The sequence below is a fragment of the Etheostoma cragini genome, chromosome 9, assembly GCF_013103735.1.
Source record: "Etheostoma cragini isolate CJK2018 chromosome 9, CSU_Ecrag_1.0, whole genome shotgun sequence".
NCBI lineage: Eukaryota > Metazoa > Chordata > Actinopteri > Perciformes > Percidae > Etheostoma > Etheostoma cragini.
The window spans coordinates 5367230-5390257 of record NC_048415.1 but is presented as its reverse complement, the minus strand read 5'-3'; the positions used below and the strand labels follow the sequence as shown (position 1 = coordinate 5390257).

General features: G+C 40.3%; 2 protein-coding genes and 1 non-coding gene across 10 annotated transcripts in view; 1 reads left to right on the top strand and 2 right to left on the bottom strand.

The window, feature by feature from the left end:
• LOC117950470 (glypican-5-like) overlaps window positions 1-13511 on the bottom strand; it is a 44810-nt gene extending 31299 nt beyond the window's left edge. For both annotated transcript variants that reach the window (XM_034881561.1, XM_034881563.1), the window contains exons 1-7: window positions 12943-13511; window positions 8432-8593; window positions 4463-5010; window positions 3329-3511; window positions 1763-1944; window positions 1510-1569; window positions 761-883 (exon numbers count right to left, since the gene is read on the bottom strand). In XM_034881561.1, the coding sequence (XP_034737452.1) occupies window positions 761-883; window positions 1510-1569; window positions 1763-1944; window positions 3329-3511; window positions 4463-5010; window positions 8432-8593; window positions 12943-13120 (1436 nt within the window). In that variant the 5' untranslated portion in view covers window positions 13121-13511. The remainder of the gene's footprint in view (window positions 1-760; window positions 884-1509; window positions 1570-1762; window positions 1945-3328; window positions 3512-4462; window positions 5011-8431; window positions 8594-12942) is intronic.
• A 41-nt stretch (window positions 13512-13552) lies between these two features.
• The window catches only part of nasp (nuclear autoantigenic sperm protein (histone-binding)), a 10623-nt gene continuing 1147 nt past the window's right edge, over window positions 13553-23028 (top strand). For 2 of the 7 annotated variants that reach the window (XM_034881564.1, XM_034881566.1), the window contains exons 1-13: window positions 16992-17210; window positions 17649-17699; window positions 17811-17924; window positions 18181-18261; window positions 18461-18567; window positions 19000-19401; window positions 19617-19669; window positions 19746-19816; window positions 20576-20649; window positions 21052-21240; window positions 21834-21997; window positions 22215-22292; window positions 22391-22462. In XM_034881564.1, the coding sequence (XP_034737455.1) occupies window positions 17173-17210; window positions 17649-17699; window positions 17811-17924; window positions 18181-18261; window positions 18461-18567; window positions 19000-19401; window positions 19617-19669; window positions 19746-19816; window positions 20576-20649; window positions 21052-21240; window positions 21834-21997; window positions 22215-22292; window positions 22391-22462 (1494 nt within the window). In that variant the 5' untranslated portion in view covers window positions 16992-17172. Of the gene's footprint in view, window positions 13562-16991; window positions 17211-17648; window positions 17700-17810; window positions 17925-18180; window positions 18262-18460; window positions 18568-18999; window positions 19402-19616; window positions 19670-19745; window positions 19817-20575; window positions 20650-21051; window positions 21241-21833; window positions 21998-22214; window positions 22293-22390; window positions 22463-23028 lie in introns of those variants that run through there. The other 5 variants (XM_034881569.1, XM_034881568.1, XM_034881565.1 and 2 more) reach the window with 5 other exon arrangements.
• Window positions 14091-14163, bottom strand: trnam-cau. Its single transcript has one exon. It is a non-coding gene; the product is annotated as a tRNA-Met (tRNA).

Sequence of the window (23028 nt, the reverse complement as noted above, 5' to 3'; positions counted from 1 at the left end):
CCCAGCACACAGACACACACACACACACAGACACACACACACACACACACACACGCAGTCACACACACACAGTCACACTCTCTTAAATGTAATTGTACCTGTTTTAAAATATATATTTTACTATATTTCCCTTTATATCAGGCTTATCTAAAGTAACAAACACATGATTTACACCGTAAAGTGCAGCTCAGTAGATTGAACATCAAAGGTGGCACTTAACATCTGTCTCACAGACCTAATGGGTTGTTCCTTAACACCAAATTGTCACACCAAAGCTTCTGGTCTGGTCTGCTCTATTTGATTGGTAGGTCCTACCCAGTGGTGGAAGAAGTAATGGGCTCCTTTACTTATGTAAAAGTACTAATACCACACTGTAAACAAACCCTTTTACAACCAAAAGTCCTGCATTGAAAATGTTACTTAAGTAGTATGTATGTATCATCAGGAAAATGTACATACTTTTTTTTAAATATTAAAAGTAAAGGTACTCACTGTTGGAAAAATCTTCAAACAATTCTTTCAATCAACTAAATGTTCAAATTCAGCATTTCAACTGTACTTGTAGACTTATATACATTATATTTGGGTAGTTGTATTCATAACACAACATCATACATTATAAGCTACATGTGTTTAATGTGCAAACATCTTCATTTTTAAAGTAACTAGTAACTAAAGCTGTCAGATTAATGTAGTGGCAATATTTCTCTCTGAAATGCAATGGAGTAGAATTGCAAAGTGCACACACACTCGCACACACCTTTCTACGAGTTCTTGGCCACTCCAGCATGTGTGCTGCTCAACCTCCATCTCACTTTCACATAGCATCTCTGGCAGCTCTGAGAAAAACCACTGGTACCGCTGGATAGAGCCCTCAAACTCCCTGAAAGGGAAAGAAAAAGAGAATTGTGCACAGCTGAAAGCTTGGGTTGACCAATGTACCATTTGCTTTTTTTGTTTCAATTTAGACTTGTCATGTCCAATTCTTTTTTAAATCCCTTCTGATAGACTCGGGTAAGTTACTGAAAGCAACGTGAGGAATGTACAAATAAATGATAGTGACTGCAGAATAAAAAATAATATGAAGGATTTCTCCTAATTCCTTGACTGATCTCAGTTTTTATTTATCCTCAGCCTTTAGGAAATGGCTAAATCATTGAGGATGAATGACACACAAAAATGAAGAGATTATATTACTCAAATGCCACTAAAGATACAGAGAATTAAAAGTTCACTGACAGCAGCTACTTTGTACTTTATTGGCCTAATGATTGCACAGAATCATTATGTGATGCAGACTTTAAGTCCAGGGGGAAATGTAACTGTTAACTGATAAGGTTTCCTTTGACACTGGCCTTTCTTTAAGGGTAAATGAATGGACAGAATGTAAGTAAATGTCTATTGCAAAAAACATCAGCAGCCATTGACATGTGATAAGATGTCTGTAATTTTCTTTGTTGAAACTACTTTGATTATAATTCAAAATGAAAACGATGAAGATGAATTTACCTTGACAATTTTTTCAGGCTGCGACTCTTGTCTCCTCTGGAGCCTTTAAGTAGGAATGACCTGGTGGGATAAACAACCACACACAAGCAGGAATGTTTGAATTGATTTTCTTCTATGACTGAAGGACAAATAGAAAAAGAACCTCAACTCTGTCTCACATTTAATTCCCTTTCTTTGGCTAAATTCTTACTTGCCCTAGATATTCTGACCTCTGACAAGAACTCATACAATTCATCAGATGTATGGAGCTCACCTGCGGGATTGCGGCTGCAGACGCTGGTGAGCAGCCGGGCCCACTGAGGGAGGCAATGTCACATTAAACCTCTCTGAGGTTACTGACGTAGAAGGGCTCACAGAGGTTTTAACATGCGAGGTGGTGGGATTTGCACTTGGCATCATGGGACCAGCTGCCTGGGGTCCACACACCTTCTCTACCTGAGGAAGAGAGAGTTTGCAGGGCAGTGTTTTGGCTCCTTCTTAGTGGAATGCTAAGTGACTGTCTTGCTATCTTATCAGATGACCGTCCATCATGTCATAAATATGTTCTTTTGAAGAGATTTTGAACCCTATTGTTAGCATTTTTAAATACAAGATCATGGTATTGCCAGTGGTTTTTGAAGTAGGTTCAGTAGGGTTTGCATAACCACTTGGAGATGGAGAGGCGGAAACTGGATGTTTTAACCTTCAACCATCAGACCTCAGCTTGATTGCTATTTAGTTAGCAGTTGCTGTCAGTTGCAGAATATGGTGTTAGTGTTTTACAACTTACTTAGCTTTCAGAGAAGCTGGGTCCTGTGCAGTCTGCCTTTCATAGTTGGTGTTTATTAGTTATTGGGAATAAAATAACACTAGATCAGCCAATTTGTCATTCAGTTACTGAAACGTAGTACTAAATTGACCAAATTTATTAAAAAACCGAACACATTCTGCATTATGGAGGCCGGTAAAATCAGTTTTCTCAACAGTAGACCTAATTGTTTGTTGAAATTACTGCTGCTTTAAAATCCATGTTGCAATCTATGAACTTTAAATGGTGCACGTGAACACTGTTAAAGGGTTAGGGGTTATAGCTTTTAGTGATGTGGTCTGATGAATAAGAAGCTTGATAAAATATCCAATTAAGTGGTATTTTCCTATTAGCCACAATTAGCAGTGTAATTATGCTTGTGTATGTTTGTTTACCTCTCAGGAATCTACTCTACTAAGTCCACAATGTTCTTTCAAAGTTGGATGGCTACTCTGTTTCCTTCTCCAACAGTGTGTGCGTGCATGAATGTGTTTGTGTGCTGTCTGTTTGTCCAGAGATTAACCACAGAAACTTTCTCATCACTCAGAACCAAGCTGCATTTTGGGTATTGGTTGTCCCGCCAACCACAGTCTTTGTCTGGCACTCGATCTGTATTCACACTCACATACACACTCGCACACACACAAGACAGAGGGGAACCCCAGATTCTCTGAAGAATGAGGCTGTTTTTAGCCCATCTAGGTACAAGGCTTTTGTGAGGAGCTCCAACTGCCAGGCCGAAAGAAAACCCACGGCCTTCCTCACTCTGTGTCCAAAATTCAAATGTCTTTATCATTGAGACATATGAGAAAGGGGGATTTCTCAATCTGTTACTGATCCCTTTTCAATGATTTCAATGATTTTATCTGGGCACATGTTATGGGCAAAATGACTTTGGTATTCAAACCTTTTTCAGTAGACTGGCAGTAATATCTAGGATCTAAATTTTCTTCTATGAAAAAATTTAAGTATATAAAGTTTAAAGCAAACCACACTTGGATACATCTCCGCCCCATCATCCCCTCTGCTTACTGTGGCTGTAACGCGTGGCCCGTGCAGCTGTGCGTGCAGTATTGCATCATTCACATGATTTCGGACTGCTAACAGAGCTAACTCCATGCTGTTGTGGTTGCTGCTGGTTGCTAAGGTAGCAGCTAACCGTTGAAGCAACACCACCAAACTCCCCCAGGGGGCACCAAGCTCTGATACACCCACCTAGAATAGAAAGGATGGACAAACGAGTTGAAATGGCAGAGTGAAGAAAGGAGGAGGATGAAAAGGGGGTGCAGAGGTGACAAATGGTGAAAGGAGAAGTGGAAAAAGAGAACAAGGAAATGTTTCAATTTCAGTGACAAAGTGACAGTGACACTGTTGCTATAAAACAATTGGAATGATTGAAATGAACAAATGTTTGAGATGACCAGCAGTTTCTATCTCCCGGTTGAGTAAGACCCCATTTTCTATAAAGCGAGTTGCCTTCTTTCACGGAGAGGTTGTTCCTATGTGTCCCTCTGCCTTTCCCTGACTTTGCTCTTTTCTGAAGAAGATAAACAACATAGCAGTTGTTTTACCACCTAGGTTAATTTTCTTCCATGAAACTATCAAGCAGGATGAACAGTGCCATTTCCAAGTCTTTCTATAGTGGGCACTGTTAAAGCAGCCCTGTAAGATGCGTAGCGGATGTAGCAGGGCACCGGAGAGCGTAGCAGGATGTAACAATATTTAATAAATTTAATAAAGTATGTTTTTTCTTCTTCTTCAAAATTATTTACTTTGGAAGTTGCAGAAGATTTAAGGGCAAGTTAATTTAAAAGATTAGTTCAACATTTTGGAAAGTAGGCTTATTTGCTTCTTACAGCATTTAACTCCTAGTAAAACCACAAACTGTAATTTCTACATATATGTTCTCTACAGACTAAATAAACAAGATATACCATAAAAATTAGTAAGAGAGGTGCAAGCATATTTTAAAACTTTGGACAGAGCCAGAAAAACTGTTTTCTCCTGCCTTTAATCTTTATGCTAAGCTAATTGCCTCCTGCCACTATAGCTCCATACTTAACGCCCAGACATGATCTTTCTACTAACTTTCTCAGCCAGCACACACATATATTAAAACAGATGCACACATACAAACAGTAAATGCACAAACATGCCAACACTTACCAGACACCCTCTCATAATGTTGACACACAGTCCGGTACAGGGCCGTATCAGTGTCATCCCTCTGCAGTGGGAACAGTACTGCATCTTCACTAAGCTTCGCCCACACTCTCTTGATAATGTTGCCCTCTCGGTCGCGTTTACAACCTCTCCGGCCAGTACCAGCAGTCGGCTCAGTGCTCGGCCCACCCCGAGTGCACGGGTCAAGCTGCTGACCAGGAGGTGAGGATGGGGTCCGAAAGGGCTGACATCCTGCCGGGTCATCCGCAAGCAGTCGTCGTGATTTGTGGAGGACGGGACATAGGACTTGGGTGTCATGTGGCCGATCCCAGGGTTGAGCAGGCGGCGGTAGACCAATGGGAAAAGATCATTGTAGAACCGACGCACAGTGTTGTTCAATGTTGACTTGGAGTCTCCGGAAAGGTGCCGTTTGATGTCGCCGAAGAGCTGAAACACTAGGGGGCGACAGTCGGACGCCAGGGCAGAGTAGGCGCTGTCGAACAGAGTGCTGGTCAGGTTAGATGTGAGGGACACGAGGGACTCAAAGGTGTCTGGAACAAGAGAGAAAATAAAGATGCATTTAATTGTACTTGTGCGCTAGTGACAAATATCTAATATAATTAATCATGGATTTAACAACAATATTAACAAGATTATTAAATGTTACCAAAATTAGCTAATTTCTTATCAGTCTAATGATCCGTTTGTGGGTGAAGTTGAAGTTGAAGTTGAAGAAAAAGAAACATTATAAGCAACAGCAGTCTCCATTTACTTGCTACTGTTCAGTAATCCCTTGGTTAGTTTTTGAATTTTTGACAGCCCAGTTAAATATGTATATCTTTGAGCAAACATTTTTTTAAGCTATAAACATATGCTTCTATACTAGATAGAGATTGTTACAAACAGTATATGGCCGTATATGAAGCAAGTGTATACAGTGTGTTATGTAATGTATATACAGTGAGTCTATATACAATTGTTCCAATTTAAAAATGGGTTCATGACTGACATACAGTGGATACATGTCACTCTCACACGTAAGATGTGGCATTTCCATATCTGTGCATGTATCCGTTTTGCTTGTCACACAGTGCCTGTCTTACTAACCTTGGACTGACTTTATCCCTCTGCATGTGAGCCAAAATAGCACAGAACTTAATTCATCTCTGAGCTCGTTTTCACTACCCTGTTATCTATAGTCAGGTGATAATGACAGGCCCAATCTCAGGATCTACTCTGTTTCCCATGTCCAACAGGGTCTAATAAAGTGGACAGCACTCTTCACAGAGGCTGCATGCCAGTGGTGTGTGAAAGAGTGTGTGTCCATGTTTGAAATTTGCAAAGAAAAAAAGTGATGTCAATCTGATGGCATCCTGACACAAACACACACAAACACACACACAAACACACACACACACACACACACTGACTATATCTGTGACTTTCACTGAGTCAGTCTGTCAGTAAGTGTGCATGTGTGCGTGTGTGTGTGTGTGTGTGTGTGTGTGTGTGTGTGTGTGTGTGTGTGCGCGCATGCCTTAACCACTTTGCAGTTCACTATAACAGCTGTGATTACCTGTCTTTCCAGTTCATGGCAATGTATTAGGAAATGTATCAAATAACTCAAAGATTTACTAAATAAAAAGTAAAGTGGTAGAGCAGTACTGAGTGAGAAATTCTCACTTTTATGTGTTCGCATACCCATGTCCTGGCAATAGCAACACAAATACAGATGGCATCGAGTGACACAGCAAAGACTATTCTGGGGTCATGTGATTAGCTCTTTACCCTCTGTGATTGGAAGAGAGCTGCAACGTGGTAAAGAGGGCACGAGGGTCTTACAGTGCCAGGAGAAACACACGCAAGCATGCAGACACACACACACACACACACTAAAGTAATCCTCAGGGTGTAAATAGAGCCTGACTACAATCCGCTCTGGGCATGTCTCAGTTACTCTAGCGGGTTTTAATCACTGTGCTTTGGAGAGGGGATCCTTTGAGAGTCAGCTCAGCTGTTGAAGAACACTGCTGTCATGCAAAATGACTGTAAATTCATTTGTTAAAGGGTTGGTTCACCCAAAGAAATGCATGAAATTGTTGACAACAAGGTCTCCTAAGAAAGCATCATACTATTACTGATGTTATCAATTTTATTGTACAACTTTATCTTCCACCTAAATAAAGGAATGGCCAAAAGACTATAAGGTGCCTATAAAAGTATTATTTTGTAAAAACATGTGAGGTGAGGTGAACACCAGTATGCCCGACTGAAAAGAAATGTTTTTTAATGTTTTGAGCAGCACTATACAAACCCACTTCAGCTCTATTGTACTGAGGGGGCTACATTATTTTTTTAAGAATATTTATTTATTACAAAACTATAGCAAATAAAACTATATGCATAGGTAGATATCTCTCAGAGTTAATGAGAAACGATCTGGTTTTGTAATTTGGGGGAACTTACTCTTTAAATATTTACATAATATTGTGTACATTGTAAGTAAATGCAGCTCATTTTAAATGTGTCTTCTCTTACTTGCTGCAGTTTTAGCCTTATTCATCCATCTTTGTTTATGGGTGTTTTGCATTCATTTTACCCATGGATGGTTTAGCCATCCGTTGGGCATAAATAGCAGCTGAAACAGAGCCTGAGTGCATTCAGATGTAGCAGGGGAATAGAGAGTTAGAGACAGAGAGACAGAAAAAAAAGAGGAAAAAAGCGAGGTACATGTTTGCCATGTCTGTCTGCTGGGTTTTCATCAACTCTGCCTGTCTCATAATCTCTACACCACATGCAAACATCCATGCGTGCGTGCAAACACACACACACACACACACACACACACACACACACACACACACACACACACACACACACACACACACACACACACACACACACACACACACACACACACACACACACACACACACACACACAGACTGGTGAATAGTGTTGAGAGACAAGTGGACAAGCAGAGTATTCTTCCTTCTATTCAGAGCAGCCCCTTAGGGACCGGCTGTTGCCCACGGCAACAACACTTTGTTGCGGATACATACTGAATGTAAACATTCTTCATCCCTTGCTCTCTCATTGGTCAAGAACAAAACGTGATTACTGCAGTGACAGAGACAGACAGCGGAGAGTTGTAACAGAGTTTTCCGCTGCTCCCTCTGAGAGTTTCTCTCTCAAAGACTCAATCGGAGATCAGTTGTTTGTTTGGCTAGCCACTGTGGCGCCTCACAAAATAAACTGGCCTCACACCACCACCCTGACACATACTAGCTATTTCATGTTGAACACACAAAGTGAGAATGGCAGGGGGACTACAGACACTTGACAGAACTGTTAAAACACCTAAAGCACCACCGCTTCACTTTGAGGTACATTCTTCACCCACAGACATTTTTAGTTAATTGTTAATCATAAGAAACCCATAAGAAAAAAGAAAAAAGCAGAATATGTGAAACAGAAGTAAGCTTTTTATTGTTTAAATTCAAAAAACAATTATGGATTTATCTTGGAATATTGTTTTTAATATTTTACTGGTCGTCTTAGTCAAAGCTTTCAAAAGTAGTGGAAAATGTCCATGTAATTTCCTAAAGCCCATGGTGATGTCTTTATATTACTTGTTTGGTTCAACCAACAGTCCAAAGGCCAAAAAATATCCAATTGAAATTATATAAAACAAAAACAATTGTTATGATTGTGAAAATGAAAGCAAATCGTTTCTGTCACTTTTCACACAAAGACCTTAAAAGAAAGTGTCTGAATATGAATTTGAAAATCAGCCTTCATGTACCTTGTATGTGCACATTGGTCCCCCTCCACACCGTCATCTCACAACAGACATTCATTTTTAAATTCCCTGATATGCTGTTCTCTTTAACAATGCATGACATGATTTAACATGTGTATTGTATTCCCTAGTATACACCCCTCCTCTGTGACTCCATTTCTGTCCTTTACCTTGGTAGGCCTTGGTGTGTCCAGCGATCAGGTACTTAAGTTCAAAGCTGTAGGACCGCATCTTCTGCTGCGTCTCACTGCGAACCGCCGCCATGTAGCTGTCCTCCATCTTACTGGTACAGCAGCTGGGCCCTGGGTAGACACACACTCGCTGAGACTCATCTGAAAGACAGAGGCAGAAGAAATTGCTTCAGCCCTCATCATACTGCATAGTGCAGATCCGCTGATATTTTCAGTCACAGAGGTTAAGTCTCATCCAAGACAGAATGATGGGTGGAAAGCATGGTTTCATAAAGTATGCGTAGGTTTTTTATCACCCTTTACTCTGACCTTGGTTAAAAATGTGTCGGCGTCCTTACCCAGTTCCTCATGATTAATAGAAACAATGACATGCAGTATCTGATGAATGTTTAATATTTCTTTCCAGAATATGAATAATATATAAATTCCATCAATACACTTTGGGCTACATCAAAGCTATTTAAGAGAGAGAGATTTGAATGTTTTGATTTGAATATCCCACGTGCTATTACTGATTAACAAACCAATGAGAATCCATCTTGTTAATCCATTTAGGGATCAGTAATCTAAAAGCATTCAGACTTTAGGACTTCACAAAAATAGTCCTATAAGGAGACCACTGGGACACGACATGATGACATGCACAGTGGGCGACACTTCACCACTCACACCAAAGTATGTGTGTGTGTGTGCGTGTGTGTGTGTGTGTGTGTGTGCGTGTGTGTGTGTGCGTGTGTGTGTGTGAAGCAGTCTGACTCTTGGTAGACTGCTTTAAGCCAAGCTGTATAGTAGCAGACTGAGATCAAAGAAGAGAGAGAGAGAGGAAGAGAGAGAGAGAGAGGAAGAGAGAGGAAGAGAGGGTGAGAGAGAGAGAGAGATGAGAGGAATGGACCTTTCACCTATGTCTGAAATATAAAATAATAATTAATCTATCTACAAATTGCAGGAGCGACTCGTCTGTCTGTCAGTGTGTGTCTGTGTGTGTGTGTGTGTGTTATGCACATATATCTATTAGTTTAAACCGTTGGATTTCAAACTTGACAGGTGTCTTGCTACAGGCACGAGTAAGTGCAGTGCTAAGTTTGACGATGTTTGGATTAGACATGCAAAGGATATCGTTAAATATACTATAAGTATTAAAAATAAAGCACACATTGGCTATTGCAGCTCTAGCCGCTGGCCACTCACCTTCTCACCCTCTCACCCTGAGGGTCGAGGACCAGAGACAGAGAGCAGCAGAGCTTTGGCAGGTAAAATGTGACAGACACCTCAGACCCACAAAAATATGTAACTTTGCACTTTGGACTGTCTATGGCTTTGAATAAACAAATGACAATTCATGAATTTAAGGAGGTTTCAGAATCCCACACATGCAGAGCACATTCAGCTACAGATGAGTGGCAGACAGAGCGTGATGCCACTTATAGGCAGGCTATTTATCTTATAAAGCCAGACGTATTTGTATATGTGTGTTGGTGTTTGAGGAGAAGGTAACCTGCACATCTGCAGACGCCACATGCAGAACCCTTTAGAACAGCGGGGGGGCTCCTTTCCTGCTATTGTAATAACTTGCTGTGAGCTGGCAGAACATAACGGAGATTATTCCTTCAGAGCACTGTGCAGTGTGAGAAAATCTCAGAGTTGAACCGGGCAAATACATCAGCTTTCATGAGACTCACCTGGCTCAGGTTAATTAAGTCGCCAAAATACCTCCACAAATCAAATCCCCTACTTCACCGTTAACTGTCAAGCCAGTAAACCTGTATGGAAATGAACTCAGCTGAAATGTTAAACTCGATTATACGACACAAGACAATACCATCTCTCTTCCTCTCCGTTTTGTGATATTTCATTGTGATATTTTGTGATTACATTCTGAATCTGCAACGTTCTCTTTCAGGTAAATCAGTAAGTCAGTTGGGTATACAGCGGAGTTGCATATTAAGTGGTTTGGGGTGCTTCTGTAAGTGGTTTTGGGATACAATTTGATGAATTCTACAAGCAGCACACACACGTTCCAAACAGGCACATTTTCAACAGGCACTGCACTAGTTAAACGTGAATGACTAATACAACCTGCACATGAAGTTTGCTCACGTTTTCATAGAGATGGTTCCTTCCATTGTTATCCCATGATAAAATGGAATTTTTGGACCCATGACAATAGGTAACCATAAGGATGTGGGTGGAGATTCTTTTTGTGAAAGATCAGTATGTTTCAGAATGTAACCTCAAGCTCAACTATTCATAAAATAAATTGAACATGCAGTTTAGTTTAAGAGGATTTCAAAGATTTATCTGAAAAAAGCCTTGTTTTTTCAGCTTGATAATTAGAAGCCAGAGATGGTCCGATTTTACAGCTTGCATCCCGATACCTGAACTTCCGATACCGAGTACTGATCCGATACCAGTGTAAATTATATTTCATTATGTTTTAATAGTTGTATACTACTATCCCTGTATGGATGATTTCTATCTTTGTTGTCGGTCAGGATCAGGTTAAACTCTTTGTGAAACATGAACAAACACAAACAATGAACGCCACAGAACTTTCTTTTATCATACAGTTTGACAGTCAGTCAAAAAGGGGAAAAGAACATAAATAAGCTACTTTAACGTAGATTTTCTTTAGGGCTTTATTACGTGGTATCGGATCGGTGCATATACTCCAGTACTTCCCGATACCGATACTAGTGTTTTAGGCGGTATTGGAGGCAATACCGACACCGGTATCGGGATAGGAACATCTCTAATGGAAGCAAACACCAGTGACAGGCCAGGGAATGGTGCATTTATCCAATCCAGAGTAGGAAGTGTCTGTGTGGATATAGCCGTCAAGGAGAGCACTGATTTTAAACTTATATAGCCTACTTAAAATTACATCTCCCTCAAGTTAATTCCTGCATGGCCACACCAGATTGAAGGACTATGTTGTGCAGGAATACTGTGTTAAGATTCTACTGGTAAAACCAGACATAGTTAGCAGACATCTCTGCCTGAAAGTGCAAAGGTCACTCACCATGTACCGTTATGTATCGTTAGTACCAAGTACAAGCTCAAAGCACAATATCTGTTCGCGCAGCAAAGGTAATATTGCACAAATTCGATAATGCCTTGCGTCTAATTTGGCTGATACAATATAATGCAAACTAAATGTCACTCCTCACAGGCAAATAGCTGTAGTCCCCTAAAGGAACGTTTTAGCAGATTGTTGCAGATGTATGTAATGGAATGATTAAATCTAGCACATATTTCATAATGGATGCTGATAAGGTAATTTACATCTGATTCATATGCATTTTCATGAACGGTATAATTATAACAAGTAGACAGTTTATGTTATCTAAAGATGAAAAGAAAATAGAGCTTGATAACTGGAGATTTGTACCATGCACTTCTTGTCTCCACTACAAGGGGACATCTGAAAATTACTGCCAACAAAATGTCTCTCATAAACCAGACAAAATCTCACATGAGCATTTACATTTAGAAAAGACTACAACACCACCACTTATAGCCAAGTATGCTTCAAGAACTCTATATGAGTGCTGCAGACTACTAAGGTAGGTTTTCAACTAAAATAGCTGCTCTCTATAAGACGTGTTGGCCCATGCTGCACAGGGATGATCCCTTATATTTGGAAGTTAGCCCTGCATTTCTAAAGCTTTGAGATGTATTAAGTTTGATTTTAACAGTTTTTTATTTTTTATTTTATTCTTTAAAAGGAGAAAATTTGAAGAATATAGCAATTATCTTATTTAATTCTCAACACAAGAAAGTTGCCAAGCTCATCTTGTCTATATTAAATGAATCTGTAAGCGTGTGATACTCAACAGCAAGTTTGCACTCTAAACTGATCTTTATATGTTATTGTGCTGTGGGGCTCTTTTAGATTTTCAGTAGAGAGGTGGTAAAGGAAGAACTTGGATCCTTTATATTTTTATAATTTAGGAATACTGAAAATGAACTTATTAAACAAAATACTTGATTCCAAGTCCTTCAATCATATATAAAAGTGTTTACGTATTATCAGCAAATGTTCTTCAAGTATCAAACGTAGAAGCAGTCGTCATAGAATGAGTGTTAAATAATTACATTATTTGGTTAATATTACAGTTGCATTATTAATAAGCAAACACTTTGACGTTGTGGAGCTTATCCAGGTGGAGCTGATTCTAACAAAATTGATATCTTAATTCATAACACTGCATTGTAACGTATAAACTCATATGTTTCGTAGGATTATTTAAAATCCCCATCTGCAGTAGTATGTTTAGCTGTCAGAATCTTTTTTACAATATTGCCTTTGAAATGTTAAGGAGTACAAGTGTAAAGTATCACCAAAATTGAAATTACAAAGTTAAGTTTGATTTCCTCAAAATTATTCTCAAGTAGGCCACCAGCGCTTCAGTAAATGTACTTACATTACCTGTGTATTTGTTGTTCCTCCTATAGTGTTCTAACATGGTATTTCCAAAGTGATTACTGACCTGTTCCCGGCCTGTCTGGCACCAGCTCCACCGGGCCTATTTGGCGCATCATGTAGGCTGTCTTCACCTCATGACAGCTGCTTGCATCGGCTGATTTACAGCCAGTCTCCGGTAGAGAAACAAAATAAAACCAAATCACCCACAGCAAGTGCATGTTTTGTAAGGCTGCACGGAACATCGCATGTCAGTCAGGAGATATAGAGTCTGGTTGGTTAATAGGAATTCCTAAAAGTCCCACGGTGCAGTGTGAGAGAAAACTTCATCTGCAGCCAGTAAGTCTGTCTGGAGCCCACTGTCGGGCTCAGCGCCCTCCTCTCCCTCTGACTCTCTCACTCACTTTCGCCAATTACTTAATTGACATGTGCACTCAAAATACTTACCTCGTTTGAAAACGTGTGCCTGCTATAAGCCTACATCCACAATGTTAAAAACAACGTATTATAGTTCAGAAAATGACAACACAATAAGAACACAACTGCTATCACAATTATAAGAAATAAAGTCTATGTATGCCTACTGCCAATTGACTAAGTTGTGTGGTCATAAATCGGTTTATTTACTTTTACTGACGTTGCCTCTCTCGCACACATAATCTACAACAGCTGTTACTGCAGATAAGGTCTATTACACTTTACTGAGCGCTGTGAGTGCAGTGGAATCAGAGGGAAATAATGTTTAATGGTGGAACATGTGCGCCACTCGCTGGCCGTTTAGGTTTATAGCAGAGTCATGTGTTTAACAACTCCTTTAATTTAACAAAATAATCACAACGTTAACGTACAAACTTGTCGCATAGTTATACGGACTTCAATAATTATTGTGATGTGTTACATATGTTACCACTAACTATTTGCATTACTTGTACGAGTATTAATACTGTGTAGGTAGCTTATTGCGCTACTTGCTACAATTTGTTAGCGGTTAGCTGAGGCAGAAAATCAGCGCCAGTGGCTAGCTAGTATCAGTAACGTTGGCTTACCTGTAATTTTTTTTTAAAGGCACCTGACAGTTAATTGAGTTTGAAGACACGTCCATTGCATGTGAAATACGCTATTTTTATTCTCTGTAATCAACAAATATAAAAGTAGTGTCACGCACCTATTTTTTTTCAAAATGGTGACGTCAAACATTTAAATGAAAAAAACATGTGCCCCGTGTGAGGCTCGAACTCACGACCTTCAGATTATGAGACTGACGCGCTGCCTACTGCGCCAACGAGGCTACACAAATCAAAGCACATGGAAGGATATTTGGTTTATATGTATCATGACTGTGAACTTGTTATATATAACTTGTCAGGAAAACCAGACTGACACATAAGTAGTTCACATGAGCTTTCAGTGTTCCCTGTCCCAAAAGAGAGTGGGTCGCAACATACTCTGAAAGCCACGCCCACCTCAATCATATGAGATCCAATCGCTTTGCCTATCACGACCAAATTTTCTACCAAGATTTGACAGGGTAAGCCTCTCCTCTCTGAGCGTAGCTTCCACGGTGCCATTTTAATGCTACGAAGCCATCATCTGCAGTTAGCATCCCATTGACTGCCATTCATCTTGGTGCCACTTTGACAGTAAATAACTTTATAACTAAAACATTTCAAGACTGGATTTGTCCATTGTTTAGTTTTTTTAAAAACACGACAATGTATAAAGGGTTTGTTACCTTGTACCTCACGGTATGGCTCCATAGTAGATGTTTTTGTAAAAATAGGCTAATGATTGTGTCATAACCACGCGACTAGCTGTCGCACAGTCGAAAACTCACCGTAATACCAGGAGAAGCTCGCAGACAGTTTCACCTTACATCAGCTGTTTAGGTTTAATTACTAACGTTAACTAGCATGTTAGTTAGCAGCAATTAGCTTGTGTCTATGTTATCGCCTAACATATACCTACGCTCTCCGTCTCTGCTGAATGGGAATGATTGATATTTCTCTTTGAACAGCTACCTGAAGACTTACAACTTTCAGACACGTTGCTTACGTCACGTCGTCGAACTCAGTTGGAGGCTGCGCAGTAACGCCTAGCCATCACCAGAAAAGTGCTTCTATTATCCTTCACCGGTCTCTGTCCAGATTCTGGAAAACAATGGCATTGGTTTGTCCATTTCTTTAACTGTCTATGAGATTTGATCAGATGCCGCCACATGATGCTGCCCACTAGCAAGAATTGTGAAAAAACAGTCACCTTTTGTTGCACTTTCCACCAGCATAACTGGTATAACTGGCCTACCAAAAATTGCGACGGGTTCTCTCAGTCTGTAGGGTATGCCATGGGTTGTACCGTGCCACGGGACCATTATTTAATGTTCTATCGGAATTGTCTTTCGTTAATAGCCCATAATACTCCCAGCCAGATTTCTGTTTGTTTACCTTTCTTCGGTATTTAACACCATGCAGCCACATATTTTGACTCATCGGACTGTCTTCTTCCTTCCCTCCGACTGTGCAATATTGTTATACTGTTACTGTTATATAATACCTCATAGGACACTGGAATCTGTGCAATTTCATTTCATACAGTGCAATCTTTAATATATGAACCTTTCCATTCCATTACTGTGCAATATTTATTTATTTAATATTAGTACTTAATCATTTAATTTCATCACTGTGCAAGATTATTTATTAATTGTTAACACTTATCTATGTTTACACAATGTGTATTCAAAGCTAATTTATATATGTATACAGTTGCTCTCCAGACTCCCCCCGCCCCTCTCTTTTTTTTCTCTGCACTACCTACACTTTATATCTTTGACTTTATATTTTTGATTTTTGATATTTTATATTGTTATCTTATATTCTTATATTTTTTGTGTCAACGCTGTAAAGGGATTGCTTTAATCTCGTTGCACAAGTACCGTGTAATTGTGTATAATGACAATAAAGGCATTTCATTTCATTTTACTGCTGCTATAGCTGTACATGTTGATCATACATTGCTCATTTTACCCCTCATATTACCACATTAATTCTGCTTTTATAAGATAAATGCTAATACACTGCACACGTTTAAATTGAACTCATATTACTCAAAACTGTAACCAACTGTACACTGCTGTCTATAGCCTGCTGTATGATTATCACATTGCACTTTTCTTCTCTTTTTGCACATCTGGTTGGACGCAAACTGCATTTTGTTGTCTTGTAGGCTAGCCCACTCTGCTCAATGACAATAAAGTTGAATCTAATCTAATCTAATAAATTGTCAAATTATCAGTTTAAATCCTAAACTGATGAGTAGGCATATAGCCTATTTTATTTTAGGCTGCTAAATAAAAAGGAAAAACAAAACAAACCAAATATCCAAGTACTTGTTATCAGAGATGGTCAAAGTACTCATTTCCCCTACTCAAGTAGAAATACAAATACTTGTGTTAAAAAATACTCTGGTAAAAAGTAGAAGTACTGATTTAACTTTTTTACTAAAAGTAACAAAATACAGGCTTGGAAATTTACTTAAAGTATGATAGTAAAAGTAGCCTTGCGAATGACAAAGCTACCTGGACCAGACAGATGTTACTCGAGAGCACGCTGAGGAACTACAGTGGACATGGAGAAAAGGCTCTTTATTCTTTATATGCCATTGGCTACATTTTAATGGCTGTCTGCCAATAGGCTTAAAACATATAGCTTATTTATTGTGACAGAGACTGGGACTCCATGCTAATAAGATTCTATGATGTGAATTCAGTTGTGATTCTGTGAGAAGTCTGTATATTACCATCCAATTAGATTCAATTTGGTATTAAACGTTATTAAACTTGTTAGTGAGGACTACATTAGGACTGTTTTTATTGCTGATTCTGGTTTCCAACTTGGCCCCAGGTATGTCTGTTAAAACACAGACGGAGAATATTTGTGTTAAAATGTAAGCAGTAAAAGTAAAGAGTCGCCACAAAAATAAATAGTAAGTAAAAATATCTGATATCCCATCTCTGTTCATTATTTACTTTTTTGTGCCAATCAGTAGTATATTTTGTGTTTGTGTCCAGTAATGTTCCATACTGCCTTGAATTTATTCTTTCCCACGGGCCCTGGATGCATCATGATACTTGATGCGGTCCCTTTAACTCCAATCTCCCGCGTTCCAAGTTAAGCGGAAATAGAAAGCCTTATTTTCTCTATTTAAGCGCGCCAACAAAGGATTGTGACAGGAGCTACCTGTTCTTCGTTTACTGGGCACCACACAGTCGTCTCTCTCTATACCAGGGTCCTGAAATAAAATGCCAGAGGACACGTCAACTGCGTCGAGCTCTGGGAGGTAAAACTCGCTTGTAATTGATCATGGTGTAAGGAAACGTAACGCTGGAAAAAAACAAAACACAGCTAGCTAACCTTTAGCTAAATAACGCGGCTAACGTGGACGACCTTGCTTGGTTAATGACGTTACTGGTTGTATGACATCTAGGGTTTTCATACTTGCAGTCAATGATGGTGACTATAAAACCAAATGGTAGTTTAACTGTGGCTGTGAGCGCTGCTAACAAACTATCAATACACCCGGCTGGTAACGGTACGCTAGTTAGCTCCCAACCGTACGGTGCTAACAACAATAAAGCAAAACTAACATAGCCACACGTAGCATTAACTGCTAGTTCAACGGTAAAAGTAAGGCGTGTCGACTGGTTGTACTTCAGGTCAGGTAACGTAAGTTTGTGTTTGCATTGACTGAGAGTTTGAACTCCTTTGCCTCTTGCAGTGTGGAGGAGAAGCCATGCTCCTCAGCAGCAGCTGACGTTACCGGCGACAGGTGAGTAACGTTATCCATACTGAAAACTTTACTGCGTCTGTGATCCTCATTGTTCAACATATTACTTTATATACACGTGTCTTCTCTCCTTCCCCCCCCCCCCCCTTGCAGCTCTGTTGACGTCGCGGAGGAGGCAAAGAAGCTGATTGGCACAGGGAACAGGCATTTAGTAATGGGAGATGTTGTTTCTGCTGTCAGCGTCTTCCAGGACGCCTGCAGCATGCTGTGAGTGAATAAAAATCCATTTTACCTCACTGATCTTGCTATTACTCACTGCTGTTCTTCTGAAGATTTACCTGTTTGAATATGAGAAATGAAAAGTTAAAGTTTTTTTCCAACTTGCGTTGAGTCTTAAATGCAAAATGCCTTTAGTTTAAATTCCTTAGCTATTCCAGTGTTTTCATTTAAAACTGTATCCTGTACCTTGATAACCCCTAACAAAACTCAATGCTCCACTTAACAAGTTTGACTTATCTGACAGAGCTGCAAAGTTTGGGGACACTGCAGAAGAGTGTGGCGAGGCCTTCTTCCTGTGTGGGAAGTCCCTGCTGGAGCTTGCCAGGTTAGTTAACGTCACCTTTTTTGAAAACCTTAAGTTATTATGCATATTAGGTTCTGTTTTTACAAACATTACCACTTATTTGTGTATGATGCAAGCCCCAGAATGCAGTGTTGTCTTCACATGACTGTAGGAAAGTGCTGACTAGCAATTGTTAAATGGTTTTCAGACTTTGACTTCAACTTGGTTTGTTTCTCCTTAGGATGGAGAACAGTGTCCTTGGTAATGCCCTGGAGGGAGTCCCAGAAGAATCTGAGGAAGAAGAGCAGCCTAACAGCTCAAATATTGAGAGTGCCAACAATCTTGATGGTCAGTATATCTAATCATGAAGAGTTGCTAGTTTAAGGAATTGGTTTAGAAGTAGTTGTAGATTCTTAATGTAACATTTGTGTAATAATGGCAAGTTTTTAGTTTCCTACAAGGCTCAAATAATGGTTCCACTTTGGTAGGTCATGTCAGTTTTGTGCATATTCCAAGATTGTCTAGAGTTTTCAGGTGCATTTTCTTGGATGCATTTCCTTAAATCCCAGTTCTAGTAAACACTGACTTTGCTTTTTAGCTAATACTTGAGTTAAACAGTAAAAGTGCTTGTTGCCAGTAAGAAGCTAAACTACAGACATTTCCCTGTGTTCCTCTCAATGAGTTGTGAGCTAGCTTTATGACACTTGTCAGATTAACTGGCCCTGGTGTTTTTACTATATGATGTGAACTTTTTCTTTTTCAAATGCCACTCTGGCGCAGAAGAAACTAGAGATGAGCTACGAAAGCAGGTGTATGATGCAATGGCTGAAAAGGAAAAGGTTGCGCTGGAGCCCGAGGATGGAAAGGGCAACACTGGGGTTAAAAATGAAAATTGTGAGGCAAAGTCCCCAAGCAAACATCCAACTGGCTCAGAGGATCCCTCAAGTTCCCCTGTGAGTGGGAAAGAGAAGGGTTCAGACCAGAAAGCTAAAGTCAATGGAGTTGAGAAAAGCCCAGATTCTTGTGTAAATGGTGCAGTGGAAAGCCCTACAGTGTCTTCTGGGAAAGAAGCCGCGATGGAGAAGGTCAAGGAAGTAAAAGAGCAGACTGGCAAGGAGACCGAAGGGAATAAAGAGGAATCCAAGCCGGAGGCAGAACAGGACAATGAGGACCCAGATGGTAGTGGCTCTTTGGATACAGAACACTCTTTGCAATCACGGGTGGCGCACGATCTTGGTGTTAAACGGCCACATTATGAGGTGTTAAAGGTGAAGGGGGAACTCACTGGAGCAAGTGTGTATCGCACTTTAGGGGAAACATTGGTCAATTTAAACACTTGAATTTCAGTTGCAGCATAAATGATCTGGCTCTGTGTAATTGACCTTCTGTTTCAACAGATGACGATGATGACGAAGATGATGAGGATGGCGAGGAAAATGGGCAGCACAAGGTTAGTTCCCGTACATAGTCTGACATGGGAAATTGTGACTATTTAGATATTTGATGTGCTTTCCATCTTGTTACAGGAAGAGGACGAAGTTGGCAATCTTCAGTTGGCGTGGGAGATGCTGGAGGTAGCTAAAGTCATCTACAAAAAGTAAGGGCAGCGTTGCAGGAGAAATCCAATGCCACAAAATCAAGTTAATCTGCATTTGAGTGACAGGAAATATTCATACAGGTTAAGTTCAATCAGGTCACTTAATACAGTGATTCCCAAAGTGGGGTCGGGACCCACAGGGGGGGTCGTGAGCCAGAGAGGAGGGGTTGCAAGTTGATTTCCAGAAATAAAATCAAAATGATTAGAATTGGCAAATGTTAGCTACAATTTTAACACAATATAAAACTAGTGGTTAAATTTAAAATAAAACCAAGCAAATGAATAAAATGGAACAGCGCTTTTGATTTTCTTTGACCACTCTGACCCCTGAGGTCATTGCAACAGATTTACGACATAAGCGACAGAGTCAGTTGTAGCAGGTTGGTGTCCAGCGCGTTTGAATGTGGAGGATGATCTCAGAGTAGCTGTCTCCAAGATTAAAGATTGGACTTGCTGGGCTCCAAACATATTGCACATCCTCTCATTAGGAGAGGTTAACTTCAAATTAAAGTAATGGGTGAATAATGTCTGTTCTGTGTTGTCAATATGCTCGTGTTTGGATTCGCCTATAGTGCGTGCACGGTTGCTGGCAATGTTTGTTTACGGGTGGGGGAGGGGGTCGCAAGTCACTTTCACCGTTACTTTGGGGGTCGTGGGCTGAAGTGTTTGGAACCCCTGGCTTAATACATAGTTAGACATGCTTGATGTGAGACAATGTGCACTAAAGTAGTCTTACAGTTGATTGCTTATTCATCACAGAAAGGATGGCAAAGATGACCAGCTGATGGCAGCCCAGGCATATCTGAAACTCGGAGAAGTCAGTGCTGAATCAGGTATGTTTCATTTAGCATATCTGGGATGGTCCCTTTCACCTGGTGGCCCACTTATGCCTTCATTTCAAAAGCAATATTCTGAACTAAACATGCATCTGCCATGGCTTTTTGTGGAATCTAAGTTTGGCCCCTCACAAAGGTTTCTGTTCACCCCTCCTCATAGTTTAGGGCCTTAAATGTTTTTTTATAAATGGCGTAAGTAGGGTATGTTTTGATGTGGGGCTTAAAAATAACATGCAGTTTGAAAACTAAACAGACCAGTGATACATAGTGAGTGATCAGGTATTCAAGAAATTTAATTTGGGCCTTCATTCTCTACTAGAGTGGCAATTTGTACCACTGCAGAACAAGCTAAATATGAAGCCATTGTCCTAAATCTGACTCTCATGCTCCCCTCCCCAGGTAACTATCCCCAGGCACTAGAAGACTTCCAGGAGTGTCTTTCCCTGCAGCTGAAGCACTTGCCTCCCCACAGTCGTCTGTTGGCTGAGACCCACTACCATGTTGCCACCACACTGTGTTACATGGATCAGTACAGCCAGGCCATCCAGCACTACAACAGCTCCATAAAAGTCATTGAGGCCCGTCTCGGTAAGACAGTTCTTTCTTGAGAGTGCAACATTTAAGAGATGTTGCTCTTACCCCTTGTCTTAAAGTATCACATTATGCTTTTTCCCATTTCTTGTGTTATATCTTTTTGTGCATGTAATATCGTTACCAAGTAAAGTCACCCAAAAGGGACAAACACTGTTCCCAAACTGCTTTAATGTAGGCTAGCCTTTACTTCCGTGATGACAGTGCATCACTTTAAAATGCTCACCTAGCTGCTAGCATGCCCTCACACTCTGCTTCTGACTGGCTAGCAGTGCTTACCTAGGTATGTGCATGTGTGACTCCCAACAAAGATGGCGCATAACTGAGATCCCTCACTCTATAGGTAAAACAGAGCTCAACACACATGGTGAATAGAGTAGCTGCAGCAATGTTTAACTTTTTTTTTAAACAATGTATGCTTATTTGGATATTCTTAATGCAATATGAACCTGAAAATTAGGATAATGAGCCCTTAAGTGCTGCCTTGAGTTTTCACTAAATACTCTGACCTCACGTTTTAACTCAAATTATGCCCGCTAAGGGTTTGCAATGATCCTGTGAGCCACTAATTGGTCATTGTCTGTGTATAGCCATGTTGCAGGAGGTGATAGACGCAGCAGATGTGGCTGCAGAAGAGAAGAATGAGATGGAAGAGCTGAAGCAGCTGCTGCCTGATATCAGGGAAAAAGTTGAGGATGCCAAGGAAAGCCAGAGAACTGCCAGCGCTGCCTCCCAGGCCATCCAGCAGACACTAGTGAGTACACGGAGCAACAAGATGTACACTGTGTTCAGTGAGTGCAACCATCCAGGGTTGGCAGTATGCTATACATACATACATACATACATGCATGAATTTTTGTATGTCTTGGTTAAGTTTTCAGTTTAAAATTACATGTGGAGGTTATTAGAATGCAGTATAGATGTACCAAAAAATGGCTTCAGCGCCTAGGTAACTGAATATCCTCTTGCAGGGCGGAGCCTCAACCTCATCAGCATTCCTATCTGAAAATGGCAGCGCTTCATCTTCAGCATTTGCAACAGTCAGCCAGGTGAGGACACTGCAGTAGTGCATCTTTTAAGCTTTGCAAGATTATTGTAACATGACTGAATACCCTAAAAGACCTCTAAGCAAACCAAACTGTTTCAGATCCCAGTGACTTCTGACGGTGCCTCATCTTCCAAAGCTGTCTCAAACATCTCTCACCTCGTCAGGAAAAAGGTGAGGCCTGCTTGGCTCGTCTGGCCAGTTTCATCTTGACTGCTGCCGATTTCACACCAGTGATGGCTCGGAAGCCAAAGTGTCTTTGCAGTCCGTTCTGCCCTCTAAAACGCAACTATTTTAATTCAATGATGGAAACCTTGACTGCGCAATCATACTGGCAGGAGATCAGTATGTTGTAACTGACAATGTGCCCATCACTTTGTGCTAAGAGGTCCATGTGCTTGTCTGCTTTGTTGTGAAGATGTCATGGCTTTTTGTCGTTTTATTCTTACTACAAATGTCACCCTATATGTTTCTTTTTTTTATTTTGTCTGACTTTTTGGTTACCTTACTGTAGTTGTGGCATGTGTGTAGGTGGCTGGTTTGTGGTACCGCTTAATGCTGTGAATAGTTTGTTTTTTGAGTTACTCTTGTGTGCATGATGTACTAAATGTGACCTTGACATATCTAAATTTGGGTTTTAGTTACCCTCTTCTGAATGTCAGCTTTTATATACACTCACCGGCCACTTTATTAGGTACCCCATGCTAGTAACGGGTTGGACCCCCTTTTGCCTTCAGAAC